At 43.2% G+C, this 22,790-nt stretch overlaps 1 protein-coding gene across 2 annotated transcripts; it reads left to right on the top strand.

Moving 5' to 3' along the window:
- The first annotated feature begins 1,096 nt into the window (after positions 1-1,096).
- THSD1 (thrombospondin type 1 domain containing 1) lies at positions 1,097-21,502 on the top strand. 2 transcript variants are annotated; one of them, XM_054388262.1, is made up of 4 exons: positions 1,097-1,154; positions 6,499-7,464; positions 16,126-16,284; positions 20,115-21,502. In XM_054388262.1, the coding sequence occupies exons 1-4, from the start codon at positions 1,097-1,099 to the stop codon at positions 21,482-21,484; spliced, it is 2,553 nt and encodes an 850-aa protein (XP_054244237.1). In that variant the 3' UTR covers positions 21,485-21,502. The 2 variants fall into 2 exon arrangements, with proteins under 2 accessions (XP_054244237.1, XP_054244246.1); XM_054388271.1 differs by lacking the exon at positions 16,126-16,284.
- Positions 21,503-22,790: the final 1,288 nt, after the last annotated feature.

Below are 22,790 nucleotides of genomic sequence, written 5' to 3'. Positions count from 1 at the left end.
GAGGAAAAAGTGAAAGTTGGTAATTTCTCCATGTGATCAGTCCGAATGACATAAAAGGCATTTATAGATCTTTTATAAATTTAGTAGGATACCTTAATTTAGTACTAGACCTGAATAACAGTTTGAGGACCAAAATGGTAGTTCTCTGCTGAGTCTCTTTCATGCTTGAAAGCAATTGACAGAAAGTGATAATAATTGTGTTATCACTGGAACAGGTTGCCTAGGGAGGTCGTGGATGTCCTGTCCCTGGAGGTATTCATAGCAACCTGCTCTAGTGGAAGGTGTCCCTGCCACTGCCAGGGGGGTTGAAACTAGATGATCTTTAATGTCCCTTCCAGCCCAAAGCATCCTATGAATCTATGAATTGTGTAACAGCAATAACTCTCTAATATTGGTATGTGCTGAGGTCAGTTACATTTTGCACAAAATACTTGTTATTTCATAGTATCACAGAGGCTGCAAGGGACCTCAAGAGGTCATCGGGTTCAACCTGCCTGCCAGAGCAGGATCACTTAGGGTAGTCAGCACAGGAATGCATCCAGGTGGGTTTTGAAAGTCTCCAGAAAAGGAGACTCCACAACCCCCCTGGGCAGCCTGTTCCAGTGCTCTGTCACTCTCACTGTAAAGAAGTTTCTCCTCATGTTGAGGTGAAATCTTCTATGTTCAAGTCTGAACCTGTTGTTCCTTGTCTTATTACTGTGAACCACCACTATCATAAGTCTTGATCTTAATAGGAGACATGCAGAACAGCAGTTACTTCAGTGCAAAGGTAAATTGTTGTGATGTGTCTTTGTTGTTCTGGCTCAGCAGCTGACATTTCAGGAAAGAAATTTTATTGTACGGTGCATTGTAGTTGTGATTATTCAGATCTATTGATACAGTATTAGTAGTTGTTAAGTAAATCAGAGAAGTGTTGACTAATAGTGTTTTGTTGTTGTTTTTTTTCCCTTATGTATGGGATTTTATGTATTTTATGAAGTGAAGGCAACAGAGCTCTCATTTTTTAATTTTCAGGTGTTCTTGGAAAAAAGTGCCTGCGCTTTGGAGCTGAATAAGGACATGAGGAGTAAAAGGACCTGGGATCTCACTGGTCAGAATGAAACAGATGTTGAAAGATTTTTCAAATCTGTTCTTAGTAGTGCTCTGTGACTATGGTGAGTATTAGAGCTCTCAAGGGAAAACTGTCAGAGGTGTATTCACAAGGTGATTTTGCATGGTGCTGTTTCCAGGTGATCTGTTGAAATCAGGTGCCACAGAAGCTGCCACTGATAGAATCAGAGTATAGTCTGGATCTTACACAATATTTAGGTGAAAAATGCAGCTTGCACAAGCTGGCCTTTTAGATCAGAGTAGCAGAAGCCTTTTCTGCTGTTATTTTATTCAGAGAAATAAATAAGTGAGCAGATTTCCATGGGCATCATCGGGGAACTGACTGTGTTAGAAGCAGTAACTAGAACTCTGCTCTCATGTAAGACTCCTTTCATAACATTTAATGAACATCACGGAAGATAGACCTAGTTTAGCTGTTCGTACCAGGATGGGTGGAACTGTGCCACACAACTACCTGCTTCTCTCCATTAACTACAAAAGGAACCTATGATGGTTGGCTGAGATGCAAGCATCTATAGTACAGGTAAACTCCTATTGAGTGAGCCTCCATCTGATGGACTTAGATGAGATGAGAGCAGTAGTGTTCTTTCCTCTGACCATGTAGGAAGCCAAAGGATGGCATTCATATTAATTCAATTTTAGTCATGTAAATTAGGCATCTAGTCAGAGGCAATCAGTCTTGTTTGAGTAGTCCACACATAAATCACCACAAACTGAAAGCATCTCCAACCCATCTGCAACCTGAGATATGTGGAATGAAAAAGCACCTCATTCTCATCATCAGCTGCCAAGGAGGGAGGTTAGACAGCTCAAATTCAGGTTAGACAACTGTAAGATGTCTGCAAGCTGAGAGGCATCCTATGCATTGTGTCTTACCTTCTCTAAGAATGTAGTAAGTAGGAAGTAGATTTGCAAAGGGAATTAATTTCTTACTGCACTGTGAATTTGACATTTTGAAAATGGGACTCTTAATTCCTAAATAATACATACATTTTTGAAAATTACACTCCTAAGTTAAAAGCAGGCATTGTTCTGACAGCTGCAGTACTTTGTCAAACGATGCTAAAGGATTAAGCCATGCACTGCTGAAATCTCTGTACCATGACAAAAAATGGAAAAAGGATTGTATAGTCCCTGCTTATGTAATGAGCTGTGGTAGCAGGTCATTCACACATCAAACGGCTGAAGATGTCTCACAAAGGAGAGAAATAGACCAAAAATGTATGGCATTTACTGTCCTTTATGAGTGAAAAAAATCTGATCATAGGTAATGATTGAATAATAAATATGCTCACCTACTTGTGCCTCTGTGCTTGCTCCCTCTCTGCTCTAGAACAAGGGATCACTGGAAGGTGTAAACAATGTAGAATTTCCATCTTTTAGATGAACCTGATTCCAGTAGAAGTGGAGACACTTGTCTGTGGCTTTTAGTAGCGTTTTTTCTTTTAATAAGACAAAGTTAACTACCCAAGTTAGGACCACTCCATTGAGTGCAGAATGTAATGAAGGTAAGTATTAAATTCACTTACCCCAAGAAGTGAGGTGAGTGATTGCAGTATCCACTGGTTCTTGGTGTGCCAGTCCTTTAGACATTCATAACTAGTTGGCTCAGAGGTAAAAGCTATTATTCCTGAACTTTATAGAGGATTGCACAGTAAGTAATTACAAGGTGCAGTTGAAGAGCTAAAACTCTGCTGCAAACTTCAGGTGCATCATCTTTTGCCTTATTTCCAGTTAAAGGGTAGTCCATAATTCCAAAAATGTTTTCCAAACAGTTCTGCATGTACCTATCTTTGCGTACCACAGGTGCACATAGTTTTTAGATAACTGTTTCACTCATGCACTTCTCTGTTTGTGACTATTTTTTTTTAAATGATTCGGTATGCTCTGGAAAATTGCTGTAATGCTTAAAAAAGCCCTAACATATAACAAAACAATATTTTAATTTCTTATCAGTTTTTATAATGTGCTTGTTCTTAGCTCTGTGCTACTGGTGGCTGACAACCCAACAGCAAAACCTAAAGTGGCTTAAACACCATTAAAAATAAATAAATACCAGAATAGCACCCACAAATAATTCTTCTCACTCTTCAGTGAAAACAAGAGTTTTCCTTTTGATCTTTCTAAGAATGAGTTCTTGCAAAGACTCCTCTGGCAGATTGTTGGCGCCACAGCCAGACTCCATTCAGTGGGAGACTATTGTGATAACAACCAAAAATATACAAATGCACTGCAAACTGCCCCTGACTGGCTGTCCAAACAAGTGGGACCAAGTTTCACCATGTGACACAGTCATGCATGCACAGTAGACTGGAGGACAGCTGAAGAAACTTGTGGTGGAAACTGGCTACTTCTAACTGGTGCCTTTTTTGAGTGTTGAAAAAACTGCTGAGTTGCTGGTACATGGGTGCAAAGTTCTTATGTTATTAACCAAAGATAGGGGAAAGGATGCTGTGAACTAGGGTGTACCAGCCACAGCTGTGTAAAGCTGTAACAGCATCCTTCAGTAATGCTCGCTTTCCTCACTTCCCAAGTGATCTGGTGTTGATGGGAGCTACATAGAACTCCTTTGGCCTCTGTCCAGTCCTCCCACATACATCCATAGTGGTGTTGCTTCTTCTCATCTGAGCCATTCCAAATAAAAATCAGTGCACGAGAGTCAAGGCAGTCATAAAAGAGAGCAAGGGCAGCAGAGCAGTAGGTGCAAGCGTCAGTGCCTTTCATTAATGAAACTTTAATATTTTTGCTGTAAGTTTAAAGCTTGAAGTTGAAATTTTTCCTGCTGGATTTTTGCCATGGTCTGGTTTCTTTCTCCCCTACAGTGTTTCAGCTAAGTTGAAGCTAGTCAGTTCCTTTGTAGAGAAATGCATAATTTTGTCCATGTTCAAAGAAACAAAACCTCAGCAACTTGCAACCATTTCACTGAGAAACTCTTAACACTCCTGTGGGAACTTCATGGTTTTTAAGTGCTCATGGTGGCCTGAGACATGCTTTCTGCTGTCCTTATGAAAATTTTCTGAGACTTGGTCCAGGTTCAGACGAGGTAGTAATGCAGCTCTGAAGGGTCAAGCATGCCCCAGCTCCTGCTGGCTCTTTTTGCCAGCTCTGCACAATAGTGTATGTGCTCCAGCCCAGGGCAGCAGAGTTCCCCCACATTTGTGATACTGGGCTGTACAGTTGCTTGTTCTGTGCTCTCTGCTGCCATGCTAGCAGTGAGAAAGGTGAGAACTTGCTGGAGTTGCAGGCCTAAGGAACAGGAGAAGGTAGAAGACCCATAAGACACAGACAGAGTGGGAGTTTGGAGAACTGTGGTGGTGATAATGGAGTTAGAATAGTACCCAAGAGATATTCACAGTAGGTGACAGTAGGAACAGGACTGGAAAATAAGGGCAGGCACAGATGACAGAACCAAAACATGAAGTGCAAGGAGAATGTATTGTTGGGCAATTCATGGAGGGGCATTTTTCACAGGCATTCAGGATCTGTTTTGTGTTCTCTGAGTGTCCAAGTTAAGATGAAGTTTGTGGGGATGTCATGTCCTCACCACAGCTTGGATCAATGGGATCCTTCTTTGGATCAGTGGGATCCTGCTTTGGATGTCTGAAGGACCATTGTATTTAAAATCAGGTCCTGGGTTTCTTAGGACACCTGCAATCAGTTGATACTTGACAGTTTTCACCTTCATGCCTGTGCCTTGGTTCCTAACACATGGAACAAGAATAGTGACATCCTCTCATCTTTCAGGGATATTGGAGGGATAAACTCTAATTTCTAATGCACTAATGAACTGTAAGAGCACAAAAGAAGAGTCCATGGGGGAAATGAATAATTCTGTGTTATCAGGATGGATTTTGGATAGTGTGCAGTCAATAATGCATGGGACCACCCATGGAAGAATGAGAACAAAAGAGCTCTCTGATAAGGAGCACCATGCATCTGCCAAAGGAAGCAGCGTCTTGTGGAAATGCAAATGAGAAGCTCAATTATAGTACACATATGTAAGAGTGTATGTGGGATTTACACCTGTAAGGCTCTGCATGCCACCTTCATTCTGACTTTATGGATACTGTTGGAGGTGGTTATTTTAAAGGCAGTTTTAGACTATTCTAGTGAACACTGTACCACACTTCGATATCTATAGCTGGTCAGATGAATTTCTTACTGAAAAATTTCTCTGCTGACAAGAAAGTGAATCCAAGGTGACTAACTCAATTTGAAGCTTATGGTGTAGGAGTCTAATATTAATGTGAAATGAGTCCTGCTACTCCTGACTGCTGAGTGCTTGCCTTGGCAGTTGCAGTGTTTTTCCAGCAAAGCTGTCTTTGAGGTAATCTTAAGACATGTGTAACAGATTTAACAAGTCAAAGTATTGTTAGCTGATACTGCTTATGAAAGGATTGCTTTAACTGGAGTTTTAAACTTCTGTAGCACCTGCCATCCAAGGCTTGGAAGCCCCTTCCCAGACAATTAATTAAATAAAGATGTCTCACAGCACATTCTGTATCTAGAATAGGTGGAGGCAGTTCTCATTTTTCAGATAACCTTTCTATGTCTGAAATCCTTATGTTTTAAGCAACACAGAAAGGCTAGCTGAGCTGAGAACAGAAATGTGATCTTCCCAATTCATTGCTTTAGATATCATCTATTCCCACTAGTTACAGCGTGTCTCAGTATAGTTTGGCAACATGCACAAACATGGTCGTGCAAGAAGTGCGTTTAAAAAGACTGTGCCGTTTGTAATGATGTCATTTAGACATGTTGCACCACATCTGAGACAATAAAAGTGCTGCAGTCACCATCACTGTTATTTTCAGCTCTTTCACTCAAGTGTCTCTGCGATGCAAATGAGCAAAATGAAAGATTCATAAGACAGAGCAAGAGAAGAGGCTTCAAAAAGCATCATGCAGAACTTCCTATTTTGTTCAATATGGGGGTCGTTTTTACATACTTCTGTATTAAGAAACTACTGTCCTTTTTTATTTTGTTTTGTTGGGGTTTTTTCGTTGTTAATTTATAGCTGAAGTAAGTGGACTTTAAGAATCTGCAAATGAAAGAAGTTGCGAAGTTTGAGAATCTGTCTTGTTTTCTTGTGAATGTTTTGGGTTGTTCTGGGGTTTTCTAAAGCCTTGTTTTTAACCTTCCTGAACATGTTACTGCAGCGGACTTTGAACTGCTCCCAAACCACATCTCTGCACAAAGGAGAAGTTGATGAGATTTAATTGCTACAACTAAAGTTGTTTTGGTTTTTTTGTGAACTGGTACACTTCAAAAGTTTGAGACCTGCTTTTAAAATATCTTCTTCATAAATCTTTGTGTTCTTCTATAAGGTAGATAAACAATCAGTTGTCTGTGGTTCTTAATACTGATGTGATGCTGCTTTCCTTTCAGTTCTTGGTGAGGTGGAGTATCTCCTGTTGAAGCACCCAGGTCATGTAGCCTTCAGCAATGACGTGGTAACTGTGGAATATCAGTACTATAGTGGTGGTAATGTGACAGCAGAACATCTGTCCATGCTGTTGCTGGATGCCAGCACCAACAAGATAATTGCAAGAAAACAGCTTCCAGCAAATCAGTCCCGCGGGAGAGTAGAGTTTGAGTGTTTCCATTTCAAGAGTGCTGGGGACTTCTTGTTCAAAATGGTGTCTCCCAGCGATAACAGCAGTGCTGCCCAGTGGAGCAGAAGAAGCATATCCAGCCTTCATGTGGAATGGCCTGTATTTCATATTGATTTGAACAAGAGTTCAGAGGTTCTTGGAAGCTCCCTTCACGTTGGACTTTTTACAAATGAGCAGCTGTGTGCCATGAATGAGACAGTGGTTTCACTGGATGTGATATTCACGAGCACCCTTTACGAATTTGGAAGAGTAAGCTCTGATGAGACTCTGGGCGTTAGAACTAGAAGAGGAATCCTGCTCTCTAGGTCCCAGTGGGTAGAATTTGATTGCCCACCTGTTGGTCAAGAAACTTACATCACGGTGTTACTGAAGTCATTAGAGACACACTCCATCATTGCATCCATAGGACCCATAGATCTCCTCCACAAATTTGGATATAGACTAGTTGTGGTACCAGAAGCTACATGCAAAACATTGGTTCAGGTCTTCGTAGTTTTTCCACCATGCACTTCTATCAGTGGAAAAATTGTTGTCTATAAAGAGGCTCTCAAGCATTCTAGTCAAAGAACAACTTGGCTGTATGAAAACACTCTTCACCCAGGAGACAACAGGACAGAATTTAACTGCACTTTGTTTGATGTGGGGAAGAACAAATACTGCTTTGACCTCTTTAATTTCTCAAACCGAAGCTATTTCCCAACAAGAGTTAAGGAGTGTGTGATGATCCAAAGGAATATAGGTTTGTAATGATGCTGTCCTCTTTTAACCATAATCAGCACTCTTTCCAGCCAATGTGGGTAATGAATAAATAGGTTGAAGTGTAGTGACCCCTACTGAATAGCATCTCTTTAGTTCTCTTACATCAGACAAAATAGTTGTATTTTCATATGCAGATGGGTACAAGCTGCTGTAGACTGTTAATGTAGAGGCATACACAGACATTTGTTAACAAATGCCACCATGGTAGCTTAAAACTGCACTAAGTTAACACTAAGGGCCAAGCAAAACCATTTAGGGCATTCTGAATAATGTATCTGTATAGTTGGGTAAAGATGAAACTTAGCCTTCTCAATGAGGTAGAAAGCTACTGCAGTAGATCTGGCCCATTGGAGGCGCTTAAAGGTGGGATTGGTCTTACCTGCACATAAGTATCTAAAAGCCAAGCCATTGTGTAGCGTTTTGCTCAAGAGACACAGGTATCTCACAAAGGTGATTCATGGGTATAGAAGATACATGGGCTGAATGTTTGCCTGAGTGTCTTTTTCTTTACCCCATTTTCCATAGCATTCAGAGTCCTACCTGTTACATACACAAGCTTTGCTGAGACGTGTCAGGATTTGGCTACAGCAACAGACAACTATTATGTCACTCGGACATCTTGTGTTTTTTTCAAGCAGCCTTTCATGAGTTATCTCTGCTGCTTAAAACAGACCGTTTTCTGACTCGTGAGACCGTGGTCTCACGACACCTGTCAGACCATGGGTCACATTCATATAGCTAAATGTTTCCCCCCAGGAAAGATTAGAATCATACAAACTGCCAGCTGGGGACAGTCAATTGTCCATATATTCCTTTGGGCCACAACTGGACATGGCCTGGGAGAGTGCTGGAAGGAAGAAGCAAAAACCAGATCCAGAAGTGTGAATGATTATGGTTAAGAAGCAATCACAGTGAAATACAATCACAAGACAGAGTTTGGGCCCATTCCTCAACTCTGTTTAAGAAATATCTATACATTCTGTTAGCATCTATACATTCTGTTAGCATCTATACATCTTACACAGCTGTAGCTTCAGAGGTGGCAGTCCGTAATTTGGCAGAGTCCACAAATCACAGTAGCATGTCAGAGGAAGCAGATGAGCCGAATGACCTTCTTCTTCTTTATATGTGGAAGGCAATCACAGTGAAGGATGGACTGTACGTGCACAAGGGGATTGGGGTTGTGTTGTGTTGCCTACACCCTGGAATGGAAAAGTAAATGTTTTCATTTGGAGCAGGTTTGTGTCCATAGGTAATTAATTAGTCTTTCCCATCCGCACGCTTCAAAGAGTTTGGGTTGAAAGGTTTGAGATGTACAGTATTTTCTATACCTCCTCACCCTGGTATCCCTGAAAACAAAGTGCAGGAACTCAAGCCAAAAGCAAGATCATTGTGCTTCATGGGCAGGTATCTGAATGGGATAGTCAGGAGACCAAGAGTGCAGGACATACTCCACAGCACGCAGCCCAGACACAACCTAGTCTAATTAGGTTCCTAATATTGTGTGGTCTTACTTTGTACTATTTCAGAAATTCTGAAAGTCTGAGCTGTTTAATTAACACTCTGTACTGAAAATGACCTCTGTTTTCACCACATACCAAACTCAGTATCTGTTTCTTCTCTTCATCTTACCTTCCCATCTGCATTCTCTGTTGGCACTCTCTCTCTTCCTTTGGCATAAGAAAGTCTACCTGAAAATGAAAGGATATTATTTTCTTAATCAAGATAATTCTCAAGGAAAAAGGAAGAGAGAATTCTAACTCTTTCAGTGTGCTTGTGTGGTGTGTTACACTGATATGATCTAGATAATTACCCCAACAGATGAATACCTAGGATATGACATAGATATGTTTCTTTGCTCACTATTTGATTGTTTTAATTGAGAAGAACCACCTTAAGCAATAACTCCCTGCAATCTGCTTTATTTCCTTGAGTTTCCTGATAGCACCATCCTTACAACAGCGGTCAAAAGAATCAGGTTATGCCTGTGAAAAATGGAGCTGAGTCAATAGCTGCCAAGATAGAAGTGTCAGATCTACAAACCTGATGAAAGCAGAACCAAACTGTGTAGCCATAAATAAAATGTCAGCCTGAAATTAATTAGACTGCAGCACATCTGACTTTGTGCCTGTATCTGTGAGACTTCAAAGCCTGCAGGCAGCATTTGAAAAGAGCAGGGCGTGCTGGGACGGGCACATCAGCCTGAAGCCATGACAGGTAGAGCAAACCTGCGCTGCCTGCGATGGTCATCCACCCTCCGGCTGTTTCAGAAAGCCCTCTCCTTGAGCCCACTCACCCTGCTGCAGGGCACTGTGAGATGGCCTGAGCCCTGATGGCTATTTGTGTAAAACATGGGGCTGCTGCACAGCAGGTACCTCTCCTCAAGTCACTCTGCTGTGGACTTGCTGAACTCAGTTTAAGGCACAGAGAAGGTGATAAATTCTCTAGTGTGGACTCTTGTGCAGCATGGGCTGTCATTTTTCATCCAATTACCAATTTTAAGCCCCACAGCTAGTCTTCATTCAACTGCCACTTATCCTCCAGAAAGTTATCCCATCTGTTGTTGAAGGCACCACAAAACAGAGACCTTTTGGGGTAATTTCTCTCAATACTGTGCTCTGATTTTTTTTTTTAAGGGAAACTCTGTGTGTTGCATAGCTGAGTCTCATCTAGCTTCATCCTGTAGTGACTGACTCTTACTCCACTGCTCTCTGCTAGAGGAGACAGCATTCTCTTTGTCCCTACCACTGCTTTCATACCACTGGTTGTATTAATTATTTTTTCCATAACTTTCACCCTGTAAACATGGCTTGGGATATGACCTTTCAGTATGTAGCCTACCATTCTGCAGATACAACTTGTATTCCTTCTTCCTACATTTTGCGTTTTGCTGATTTTTAACCTACTTTGCCCAAGTTATCCTGACTAAGTACCGTACATTGCTCCATACAACTGCATGATCTCCTTGTCATCACAGGAGTGACATTTTCTCAGTAATGGTTTCCTATTTATCTTCATGTCAACTAGGCGAGCATTGTACAGCACTGAGCCTTACGCTAATCTCTCTGGAATCTCTCCAAATGCATTCCCACTCAGTGATGGTTTTGTGTTGACAATTACATATCAAATCTGTTGCTCAGCCAGTTCTTACTTCATTTAGCATATGCTCTATTATTATGAGGCAGAGATATTGTCATGTAAAAGTTCAGAGCTCCTAAATCATTAAAATTATCTTCATCCAAACCACAGAGAATGAAATAAAAGAAGATTATTTTGCCGTACCCATTTTCCAGAGATCAAGTGTCAGTTATATTCTTGACCCTTTTTCAGCCTTGCTCTTTACTTCTCATTCTGGACAGGTTTAGTACATCCTATGGAATAGGAATCTGGCTTGTGTCTGGAGAAGGTAGGAGAAGGCTCCTGGTGGCATTGAGCATGCCAGGGCAGCATCTCTTCCAGCCTGAGCCGTCAGCTTCAGAACAAGTGTTGCAAACAACCTTGTGCTGTCTAAGACTGAATATATCTATTAAAGGTAGGGAGTATGTTTCTGAAATGTGAGCCAGCACTTGTGCAGCCTTCTATAGATTCCAATTGGAGAACCTGTGAAAAATAACAGCAAGATATGAGTCACTTCATTCATCTCAGTGGGGTGTTAACTGTTTCACACAGGTGACTTTAGAGTCATGCAGCCAAATTTTTCCCTGTGTTTGACTGGCTTATTTGAATGTGTAAGGTAGGAAATTTCGTTAAATCATCTTACCCAGCAAAAAAAACATGTTGCAGGCTCATCCTTTTCAATGCTTTATCCTGTACTTTGCTTATCTGGTTATTAAATGTCTCCAACAGCAAGACTTTTGCTCTTCTTAGAAGGATGTTCTGTGTCCTAGCCCGAATCCCACTTGAAACGTTCAGGATGAGACTAATAAAATTAATAAGTAATGCTACAGCATAGAAATGGGCATATTTTCTCTGTATTTCCAGTGTTAATTAACTTTCCTTTGCAGTTCTTGGTTGCACTCTGGAGACCAGTTTCAGCTTCAGTGTGACTCCCAGTAAAGTCTCTTGCTGACAGCAGAGATAAATTTTGTTCATCTGACTTTTGCTAACATCAAAAAAGCTGTAGGGAGGTCAGCAGGGCATAAGAAGTGCAGCTTTTGTCAGCAAAAGGAAAGGGGAAGGTAGAGGAAGACCTTCTGAAGGAAAAAATGGTCAGTAAAGGAAGAGAGGAGTAAATGGAGTAGCTAGGGGTCAGGCAGAGATAGAGAACTTCCATCAGGTTCTTGCTTCCTGAATACGACTGTGTGAATCAGACCTGCCTGTTATCTGTAGGAAAATCTGGGAACCAGTTACGTGAATCTGTACCTGGCTTCTTTGCATTTGTTTAGAGACAGGCAGATGCAGAGGATCCAGGTATGCCAGGCCTGGTTTGTCCCCCCTCTGCTTCTCCTTCCAGAATTAAATTGGGTATTTCAAACTCACTAGGATATCTCTTAGCTTCTGAAAAAAAAATGTAGGTTGTGCTTTTGCAGTTCTTAGAGATACCTTTTTGTGGGGAAAACACTGTAATTTGCTTAGGTAAAGTCTGAGTTTTCTTCCTTTAAAGGGATCCTTGTCCTTTTGTTGTCCAAATTAGTAACCTGTTGGAGCATGCCACCATTTCAGTGCACCCAGACTTCATTTCCATGGAAGCAGAGAAATGTGGAACAGCTGAGAAGGGTGTTTTCCCAGGTCTTACCCAAACATCACTACAATGTGTGTACACTCAGTCTCAGGACCTTGAAGCTGATCTCAGCTTCCACAAATCCCCTGCAATCCCCAATGCATTTACACAGTGATGTTAACCCATATCACTGGTCTTGTTGAAAGGCTTAGGACTATCATGTATGTCAGGCTGGAAGGACAATGTGGAACATCCCTTGTGGAGTGTGCTGTTGGGTAGCACTGCATGCTCAGAGTCTTACAAAGGCAGAAATTTGAGGGGAGATATTTATGCAGAGCAACAGTTAACACAGTTAATTGAATTTATCTTTCATGTTGGCAGATCTGCCAACTGTCAGCTATTTCAAACAACTCATCAGTTAGATGTCTTCACGTTGATAATTGATTCCTCAATTGCATGTGAAAAACTTCACACTTATTAGAGCTAGTTTGCAGTGCATACCTTCTGGTTTTTCCCCTGGCACTTTGGATGTGTTCGTCTTAAATGGAGGTTAATCATTTAGTTTCCTTGGGGGAGAATAAAATATGCTTCGTTTTCTTTAACATTCTGGTAATTGCAGGAGGTTGCAGAACAAGTTGCAGGAGTTTAAATCTCATGTCTTCATGGGAGTTGGAGCATTTCCTGCTCTCCTGCTGCATAAGGCACATATGTCTAGCCCCAAAGCTATGGATGCCAAGTGTTTTTGCTAAGGAACTCTGTGCCCTCAACTGAAGCCGGTGAGAAGTGCCCTGAAGCGATGGACATATCATAGGTTTGACGTCAAAGTTAGAAAATTACTCATCCTAAGCGTTCTTGTACGTTGAAGCCTGCAGGCATCAATGTTGAAGCTGCCAAGTACCCTTCACTGTCACCAATGTTAGCACTGGAGACAACCAGAGCCTTTCTGGGTCTGGCTCTGTAGCTGACTGTAATTAACAGAAATTCCAACAAACAGGGAATTTGGAGAGAGGGGAAATGAGCTAGCTCACGTACTGGAAATTATAGAAAGTGCTCACATAAAGTAGCTTACAAGGAGGTAGGTACTTCTCCAACTAATCCACCTACCTCTGCCAGTGGTGAGTGACACTGCTGGAGTCTTTCATGATACTGATACGAAGAAAAGTGTCATGAGATCCCCAGATACAGTGATACTACATAGGCTTTTGGGAGGAGGGATCAGTGAGCCCTTGAAGCCCTTGACTGACTATTGATTTAGGTCACTTTTTCTTGCTGCCCTTAGTAAAAGGTCTGCTCACTAGCTGATGTAACTTTGCAGCTGTTCAGGGTCTGTACCTTTGAGGGACTCCTACCCCAACAAACTGCCTCAGTTCACCTCCTCCTTGGCATCTTCTGACTCTCTTTCCTCCTGACACTGTGCGCCATCCAGTCTTGTTGGCTGCAACACTTGAGCATGGCTGCAAACTGAAGGGATGCAAAAGCTCAAGCCTCTCTCTGGACTCCTCATCTCTGTTGTAGTAGACCTCCAGCTCCAGAAACAGAAGGGTGAAAGCATAGAGGTGCACAAAGAACATAAAGTGAAAGACAGCCTGGGATCCGAAAGGACATTGTAGAGAGGCTGGTGCTGGTCTCTTCTCACAGGTAATCAGTGATAGAACAAGAGGGAATGGCCTCAAGGTATGACTGCATAGGTTTAGAGTGGACATTAGGAAAAAAAATTTCACAGAAAGAGTGGTCAGACATTGGAATGTGCTGCCCAGGGAGGTGGTTGAGTCACCAACCCTGGATGTGTTTAAAGGTCGTTTGGATGTGGTGCTTCGGGATATGGTTTAGGGGTGAACTTTGTAGTGTGGGGTTATGGGTTGGACTTGGTGATCCTGAGGGTGTTTTCCAACCTGGATGTTTCTGTGATTTTGAGATCTCAGATACCACAGTATTGTGGTAGAGTCAGTGGAAAATAGGCAGGGAGGTCACTCGGTGTTGTTTGGACTTACAGCTATAGCATCGAGGTGTCACACCATGCCCATCTCTGCTGTGGATTAGGCAAGACAGATGCACTCAGACATGCAAGCACACGTGTGTATGTGCCCACACACGCTTTACAGGCTTGGCTGACAGCACAAGCATAAGCTCAAAGCCCCAGGGCCCCATCCTGCAATGCAGCCGCCTACCTGCCTGCAGGAGAGCTGCTCTGCTGGTTCTGTTACGCTGCTCACATTCATCTCATTCATACTGGCGTGCTCACAAGAAAATCCTAGGACAGAATCCAAAGCACTTTAAAATTTCACATGTATTAAAACACAGCTATATTTATTTTTGCTAGAGGTTTTAAAAAATAATAACACACTGTGAACCAACATAACACAAAATCATAAAGCCATTTCCATTCATAGAATGGAAGCACAGAATCATTGTTTGGAAAAGACCTCTAAGATCAACAAGTCTAGTAGTCAACCCAACACCACCATGCTCACTTAAATGCCACGTCTACACGTTTTTTGAACATCTCCACGGATAGTGACTACACCACTTCCCCTAGGCAGCCCGTTCTAATGCTTGACTGTTCTGTCAGTAAAGAAATTTTTTCTGATAGTCAATCTAAACCTCCCCTGACACAACTTGAAGCCATTTCATTTCATGCTATCACTAGTTACTTGGCAGAAGAGACCAAACCCCACTTCACTACAACCTCCTTTCAGGTAGTTGTAGAGAGCAATGAGGTCTCCCCTCAGCCTCTTCTCCTCCAGACTAAACAGTCCCAGTTCCTTCAGCTGATCCTTGTAAGTCTTGTTCTCCAGGCCCTTCACCAACTTTGTTGTCCTTCTCTGGACATGCTCCAGCAACTCAGTGTCATTCTTGTACTGAGGGAACACAGTCATGCAGCTCTGTCTAGTCCTTTGACATCACAGCTTGGTCAGGAGCTCAGGGGCATGCTAGCAGCAAAGCAACCGTGTAACCCAGTTAAAGATAATGACCTATGTTGGCAGCAGCAATACTATAAATTATTTAAAAGAGCAGATTTAACCAACCTGATCTTTTTTTTTCTACCCTGATTTTCCTCTTTATCTGCAAGTGCTGCGATGGAGTTGTTTTTCTTCCTGCGAGATTTCAAAACCAGGCCACCAAGTCAACTGACCTATAGGGCTTTTCTCCTTCCAGATTGCACCTGGACTTGTGCTTTAGTTACAAATTTAAAGTTGTGTTCCTGCTTCAGTGTCACAGCTGTCCAATATGGGCAGGAATGGTCTTTCTCTCTCTGAGTTCTCACTGCTGTAAAGTTTGAGTGTTGAACACTGGATGAGGATGTTGTCTGAACAAAAGAGGGATTTCATTACACAATAAAAAATTATAGGGTTTGAGGTAGCATTAGAAACTGATTCTGCCTCCACTTAAAATAAATATATGAACTCAGAAAATTTTATCTTGAGTTAATTGCCTAACCATAAGCAATAAAACAAGAGGGACCTGTAAGCTATCAAATGAATGAGTCAATAACATGTTTGTGTGCTGAGAAGATAATGAAGAGAAAAAACAATATTGCTGTTTCATTAGGCCTTCTAGGCTTAGCTTCCTTTCAGAGTCATATAAATCAGGAGTAACTACACTTAAGTCAATAAAGTTACCCTGCTATAAAACCACGATTTGTCAGGCAGGAATTGGATTAATATATGAATTATGTACCCATTCCAAAGATTTGTGGATTAATTTCCATTCCAGATCCTGTCAGCCTTAGTTAACCAACCTCTCTGTTGCTGGCTGGCACTGGAGTGAAAGAGGGGGGAAAAAAAAAAGTGGGAATGTTGCCCCAGTTTCTGATGGGAACAAGAACAGGTCCCTGAGTGCTGCTTGCTCTTTCGGTGTTGCTGTTTGTGGTGTTTGGTTATTTATTGTTGGTTTTGTTAAATAAGAGAAGACAAACGAAGGTGTTTTAAAAGGTAAGAAGGCTGGCATGTTCCTCATTGCTGTGAGCTTGTGTGTTTGCAGAGACGTGGAGCCCATGGCAGCCCTGGAGCCCCTGCAGCGTCACCTGTGGGGACGGTGTCCGGGAGCGCTTCCGAGAGTGCCTCACCTCCTCACCGGCAAAACCAGGCTGTGCTGGATCGCCGAGGGAAACTTCCTTGTGCTCGCTGGAGGAGTGCTTCTGTATGTAGCCCTGCTGTCTTCTTCCCCGTGGTCATATGTCTGTCCTGTCAAAAGCAAAGGGCCTCTTATTAGAGGGGCTTTGAAAAATGGAAGCATCCAATCTCTCCTTCTGTCATATTGACTTGGGGGGGACGGAGAGAGGTGCGTGTCACATTCCTGTGGTGATGGAATTGCATGCAAGCCTATGTGTGTTTGTGAGACAGCTGGAGATAGGGCTGCAAGGCTTGGGAAGATTTCTGTAGTGTCATGGAAAGGATCTAAAATCCCCAGCATGGCCAGGGAGTGGAGAAGGGCTGAAAGAGATTTTGTGGCTGGCAGGACATGTTCCCTGCCAAAGACACCAGACAGTGACAACCTATTAAAAATTGAAATTTTATTAAAATGGATTGGTTACAGCTGGGATGACGTAGGGGTTCTCATTCTGCAAATTTTTTGAGGTGGCAGTGTCAGATGTCACCTTGCTCCAGCCTGCCACTGCTGTTGGCCAGTGACAGGGCAGACTGGCTGGTTCTGGAGTGTGGCAAGTAAGTGCAGATGTAGGAGACCTGAACCTCCTATAAAGCAGAAGGGAGTTAGAGCAGCCACATGGCCCCCTGTGAGGCTGGATGAGGCTGTACCAGCACCGTAATCAGGTGCTTGCAGCCAGTGGTGAGGGGCAGGAGAAGTGGTCCCTTTTAACAGGGTGATGGGTCTCAGTACATGCAAAACTTATGCTTTTTGCAAATTCCCTTCTGAAAAGGAGGATGCTGATGCCAAGGGGGTCTGGAAGTCCATCTGCTCAGAAACTGGCTGTTTACAATCTTCCAATGCCCGCCTGTCCCACATCTGCCACATAATGCGGGGATGGGGAAAGAAAGGTGCCCAGGGACTGTGCAGGCTGTAATTTAGCAGATAATTTAAGCTATTAAAAGGTGAGCAATGCCTTACCCTTTGATTTGGCTGGTTTCATGAACTTCCGTGTGCTGGCAAAAGTGGAGTGTGGAGAACTGAAATGGATGGTTTGGGGATATGAGGAAGTTGTTCACCACATGACCACTGCAATGCTTGTGCCACTGAAAAGGGAAGGGTAGCAGAGAAGGGAGGATGTGTAGCTGGAGCAGGAAGAGAGCAGTACTTCTTTTGTCCTGAAGATGCTGGCTTGAACTGGTTTCAAGGTGTTTGTTGAATGAATGCCTTGGAAGTATACAGGCAGGACTGAAATATATTGTAAGAAATGGGTTGATGTTGAATAAAAGGTTGGGTGAAGGGAAAATATTAAAAATTACATTCCATCAAGCCAGATGCTGCATTTTGTCACGTTCATGCAGCACTTGGGATGTTTTCACAGCTTGCTGTTAAGGTGTCTGATGTTTGGTGTCTGATGTTTTTAATGACTGGAAAGTGCTGGCCTTGTGGATTTGCTTATTTTGTAAAGCTGTGGCTGTAAGCAGAGAGGAACAAGTCAGATATTTAGGGGCCCAGCCTAAAGCTAATGATGTGCTCTATGTCAAACTCTGTCAGGCTGCTGTGGGCAATGATGCCACCAGCAGAATGCAGTGGGGTAGTTGGTGTTTTTTCTAAAGTTGATGTTCAGCTCTGCTGTTCCATGCCTCTTGTTAGCTGCTGGAGGGGTGTTTCCATAAGCACAGTGTTTGACCTGGCTCCTTAACGACGAGTTTCACCCCACTCCTCTGGAGCTCAGAGAGCAGACCCGATGCACAGAGCTCCCTGGAGTGGTGCATGTGCTGGACACATGATTTGCACCTTTCTTTACGTGCACAGGACCATCTGGTGCTTCTCAGGTACACAACTCTCTAAGGCTTATGATGATTTCTGGAGAGCTCAGCTGTCCTCTACATACACGATGCACATGCCCATGGCAGTCTGGTTGGAGTTACTGCCTGATGGCACTCAGCAGGTCTGGATAGTCCTCTAATTCCAGCAGGGTTTCTGGGTTATTAAAGAGGGTTTATAGATAGAAAACCTGGAAGCATGGGACACCTACATCTGTACCCGTTGCGGTGGGATCATCTGGAGAAACTACCTGGTTTCTGATCCTGCTCCGATGTCAGGCAGCTTCCTTTATAGACTCTCCTCCATGATGTAGGGTAAGGTTGGACTGGATGATCTTGGAGGTTTCTTCCAACCTGGTTGATTCTACGATTCTATGATATCATCTCTTTGAATCTTAGATTGCTTGAGAAGTGGCTTGGCACTGTGATCTTACTGTGTTCATCTGCTACCTGATCTCAGGCTGGGAGTGTTGTTCCTCTTCACCTCCCAGCTGTCCACACGCTTCCGAAGCAGGGAGGCTTTTTTCCAGCATAACTGCGTTTGCAGTCGTTAGTCCAGCAGATGGAGCAAATGGCTGAATAAATGAAACCAGCGTGCAGTGTAGTGGCAGAGGTAGATGAGGTGGAGAGAAGGAAACCTAATTGGCGGAGTCTTGTTTCAAGCCTCGCTGTTTGCTATCTGTTAGCTTTCTCTCCAAATGATGCGGTAGTAGTGTGCAATACAGGTAGGAAGTGGAGCCTTCAGACAATAACTGTGAGACTGAGAGAAAGATGAGCAATGAATGGATCACTCTGCTGTGGTGGTACTGAACAGGCAAATGCTGGTCCTGCCTTCTCCCCTAGGGTTAATGTGTTTGCTTCCCACTAAGACCTCCAGAATGGCAATGCTCTGTGTTCCAGGTGTGATGACATTTGGTGGAATGCAAGTTTTAGGGATCCTCCAAAAAAGATTCAGCAGGCAGTGGTCTTGTTCTTTATGCTGATGTCAACTGCCCATCACCTTGATGGAAGGTTCTGGGTTATAGATAAAACTAGAGACTCAGAGGGGTTGTTAACTGGTTCAGTTTTTGCTGACAGCTTTGTGGATGGCTCTTGTCAACCACAACGGAGCAGTGTTGTCCTCCAACACCATTTTCATGGCATTATGAAGTTGATAGTTAGTCAAAAGAAGTTGTAAAGTGAGTGCTATCTGAAACTAAAATTAGCTGCTGAACCAATCCATCCCTAAACCATGCTGTTTTCTGCTCAGACCTGCCACGGAAATGGTGAGAACCTTGTCCAAAAAAAAAGAATAATTATTAATCTCTTATTGCTTCAGCCATCTGTAGTGTAGTGCATTGTGCAGGTGAGAGTTTTAGGCAGGGCTGTGGAAAGCCCTTGAGATGTTCACATTATAGGTTTGCACAGTATTTTTTTCTCTTTGAATGCCCATCTCCTGACAATGATAGAAGAGTGTCAATACCAGAATGCCAATGGTACCACAGCACTGGCCTTCTTCTCAGTTAGGAGCCTGCTGTGGAGGGGAAGATCTTGTCCTCTGGGGCTGCAACACTGGGCAGTGATGGAAGAAGCACCCTCAGAGCACTAAGAAAAATTACATTGCCCCTGCTAGTGCTGCCTCTCAACTCTTCAAACCCACTGCAATTCTCACACCTGCTTAAGCTATCCTAAAAATAATTTGAAAATGATACCTGAAGTGGATTGGCTTATTTTTAACCCTTTTATGGCACTTTTCACCAAGGGATCTTAATGTACTTCATAAAGGAGGGCAAGTACTCTCATCTGGTTTTCCATGTATTGGGGATTGCCTTATGGCAATGGCAGAACAGGCAAAAGAAATGATCACATTTAAAAGGTCTGTGAGAGCCTTGGTTTAAAATAAGTAGATATGCTCCTGCTAGCTTGAAGTCATCAGTAGTAAGTCTTCAAGACTGATCAGATTTTAACTTCCTGTACTGTATTAATTGGTCATTTTAAATTTGTAGTAAAGTATCCATCCTAACATACCAAAATGCTGATGATGCTGCACCTCTGACAAACGTATGCTCTTTGTTACAGCTATCAAGCCTCCCACCCCACCTTCTGTCCAGCCAGGAGAGGACCAGAAAGCAAATAACATAGTCACGGTCACAGGTATCTCCCTATGCTTGTTCATCATCTTTGCCACTGTTCTCATCACCCTTTGGAGGAAGCTCTGCAGAGCTCAGAAGTGCAGCACTGCCGTCCGCCGAAACTCCGTCCATTCCCCTGGCTTCCGCAAAAACTCCGACGAAGAGAACATTTGCCAAGGCAGCAAGCAGCGGGACAGCTTCGCCGAGGGAGGGGAGGCCCCGGTTAACATTCCTCTCACCTACAGGCGAAGCCTCCAGTTTGCCCAGGAAGATGATGCCTCTGGAAGTGAGAACTTTCAGACGAATGCCCAGAAAATAATCCCTCCGATTTTCAGCTACCGTCTGGCACAGCAGCAGCTGAAAGAGATGAAGAAGAAAGGCCTGACTGAGACCACCAAGGTGTACCATGTCTCCCAGAATCCCCTCACGGACACAGTTGTGGGTGCCACCACAATGCTTCCTCTGAGTGGGGAAAACCAGGACGAGGCAGTGGCAAACAAATTTAGGATCAAATCTCCATTTTTGGACCAGCCAGCCAATCAGCCCAAAGTCCTGGGGGAAGGCTCTCATCCTAGGCTGGATTTTCCGTTCTCACAGGCCAATCCAGCAATGAGCCCTACCCAAACCTTGGTAAGAAGAGCTCATTTCAAGCACCAAGATAACAGAGGGGACTTGCCTGAGAGGGGCTGTCACAGAAACTCACAGTTTAGAAGAACAGCCAGTTTCCATGAAGCCAAAAAGGCCAGGCCTTTCAGAGAGAGAAGCATGTCCACCCTCACCCCTCGACAGACTCCTCTCTACAATTCCAGGACCAGAACATGGGACCAGGAGGACAGGATGCGGCCAAAATCAAGAAATACCAATCCAACTTGTGAAAAGATGGATCAGCCTCACAGCACTGTGCTGGGGTGTGAGCCACAGGGCTATGGCTCAAAATGTCACCAGAGGGCAGGTCCCTCAGTGAAGAAGCTGGACCTGATCACTGACCGCCAGCCTGCTTGTCAGGAGAAGGCAGCTGGTAGGTCTGAGCCCAGCAGAAGTAAGAGGGGCCCTTCACCTAACCCCCGAGGCACATGGAGGAAGGAAGTGGGCTCAGCTGACAAAGATAATGCCCAGAGAGGTCTAAGTGTAAGCCCTGCCCAGTACCGAAAGGACAAGTGCCAGAGCTTCCCCTTGGACCCTGAGTTTGCCTTTTATGATAATACTACTTTTGGTTTAACTGAGGCAGAGCAGCAGATGATTGACCTCCCTGGATATTTTGGCTCAAATGAAGAGGATGAAACCAGTACCTTGAGCATTGAGAAGCTGGTGATTTGAGCCACTCATCCCAGCCCTGCAGGAGGGCCATGCACAGGAGAGGATCTGCAGGGTCTGTTCGCTTCTGCTGGAAGGAGCAGCAAGAATTGCATTACCCCCACAGGGAGCAGAAGGGATTGATGCCCCAAGTCTGGCTTGTGGGAACACATTTCTTTCTAATTACTGGAAAGTGCTTCCTTATAATTACTTTTTGTATGTCTGTGTGTAAATAAACACAAAACATCCTGGGAAAGCACGTGTTCATGAAGGCATGATGCAGGAACAGCCAAGAGATTTTCTCTCACAAAGCAGTGACATTTCATGCAGCATACATCATGAATGTCACTGATCTTTCTCACCTTGTGGACCATGTATTAGTAGATTATGATGTCCTAAAGCATCTGTTGACCAGTATCCTCAACCATCCATCCTAATTAGTGAATCATTTCTCATTTAGAAAACACAACCCCCTCAAGTTGTGATTCCTTTCTTTGGGAATCATTAATTGAACTGTGTCGATTTGTTGTAGTTTCTCAGAGAAGTCATATGGTGGTGTTTCTTCTACCTGGTTCCACGGAAGTGCAGACAATTGATGCTAAACACTTGGAGTGAATTTAAAATTGGGAGGGCATTTTTCACCATTCCAGACTTCGACATTTTCTTTCTGCCAATATTTATATTAAAAAAACAGTTGCAGGAAATGAGTAGAAAAGGGCATGCTACTGGAAGGGCAATGGAAATGGATGATTGAATCTTAGTCCTTATAGAAATGTTACTGCAGTGTTTAAGCACCTTTAAAAGGTAGTGAGAGAACTGTTGAATCACCAAACCTTTCCATTGCCATATTTGCCTCTATTAAACTTTTTCTAAATGTAAATAAATTGACACTAGTACTACCACAGCAAGCTCAAAATAAGTTATGAACAAAACCAGTGAATGACAAGTTTGTTTGATGAATTCTTGTTTTGTGAACAAAAAAAAAAAATAAAATGGCTTGACAACATCTGGTGATTCTTGGAGAATCCTGTGGTGAAGTACAAAAGTTACACTGGGTTTTCTCTTGTGCTTTAAAGCCAGAGATCACAAACTGGCGATTACAACCTGCTGCAAGTATTCAGATCTGAGTTGAAGCCCCAGTTAACAACAGAGGCAGAGCTTGGGTCAGTGAGAGAGTTGGAGACTTTGCTTGGCATTTCTTAGAATAGCATCTCTTCAGGGAGTTTGCAAAGACCAGGGGAGTGCAGCAACAAGAAAAGAAAATTTTGCCCATGGAGTGGAGTGTGAAAAGGTAGGTTCAGGCAGATGAGTGTCAGTCTTGAAACATCTC

The sequence above is a fragment of the Indicator indicator genome, chromosome 1 (genome assembly GCF_027791375.1).
Source record: "Indicator indicator isolate 239-I01 chromosome 1, UM_Iind_1.1, whole genome shotgun sequence".
NCBI lineage: Eukaryota > Metazoa > Chordata > Aves > Piciformes > Indicatoridae > Indicator > Indicator indicator.
Note: the sequence above shows the minus strand (reverse complement) of the source record. Positions and strands in the feature narration are given on the sequence as shown.

Coding starts and splice junctions, on each gene's coding strand:
- THSD1 (XM_054388262.1), top strand. CDS start 1,097: ATGAAACAGATGTTGAAAGATTTTTCAAATCTGTTCTTAGTAGTGCTC. Junction 1,155..6,498: donor AGTAGTGCTCTGTGACTATG/GTGAGTATTAGA, acceptor CTTTCCTTTCAG/TTCTTGGTGAGGTGGAGTAT. Junction 7,465..16,125: donor GATGATCCAAAGGAATATAG/GTTTGTAATGAT, acceptor GTGTGTTTGCAG/AGACGTGGAGCCCATGGCAG.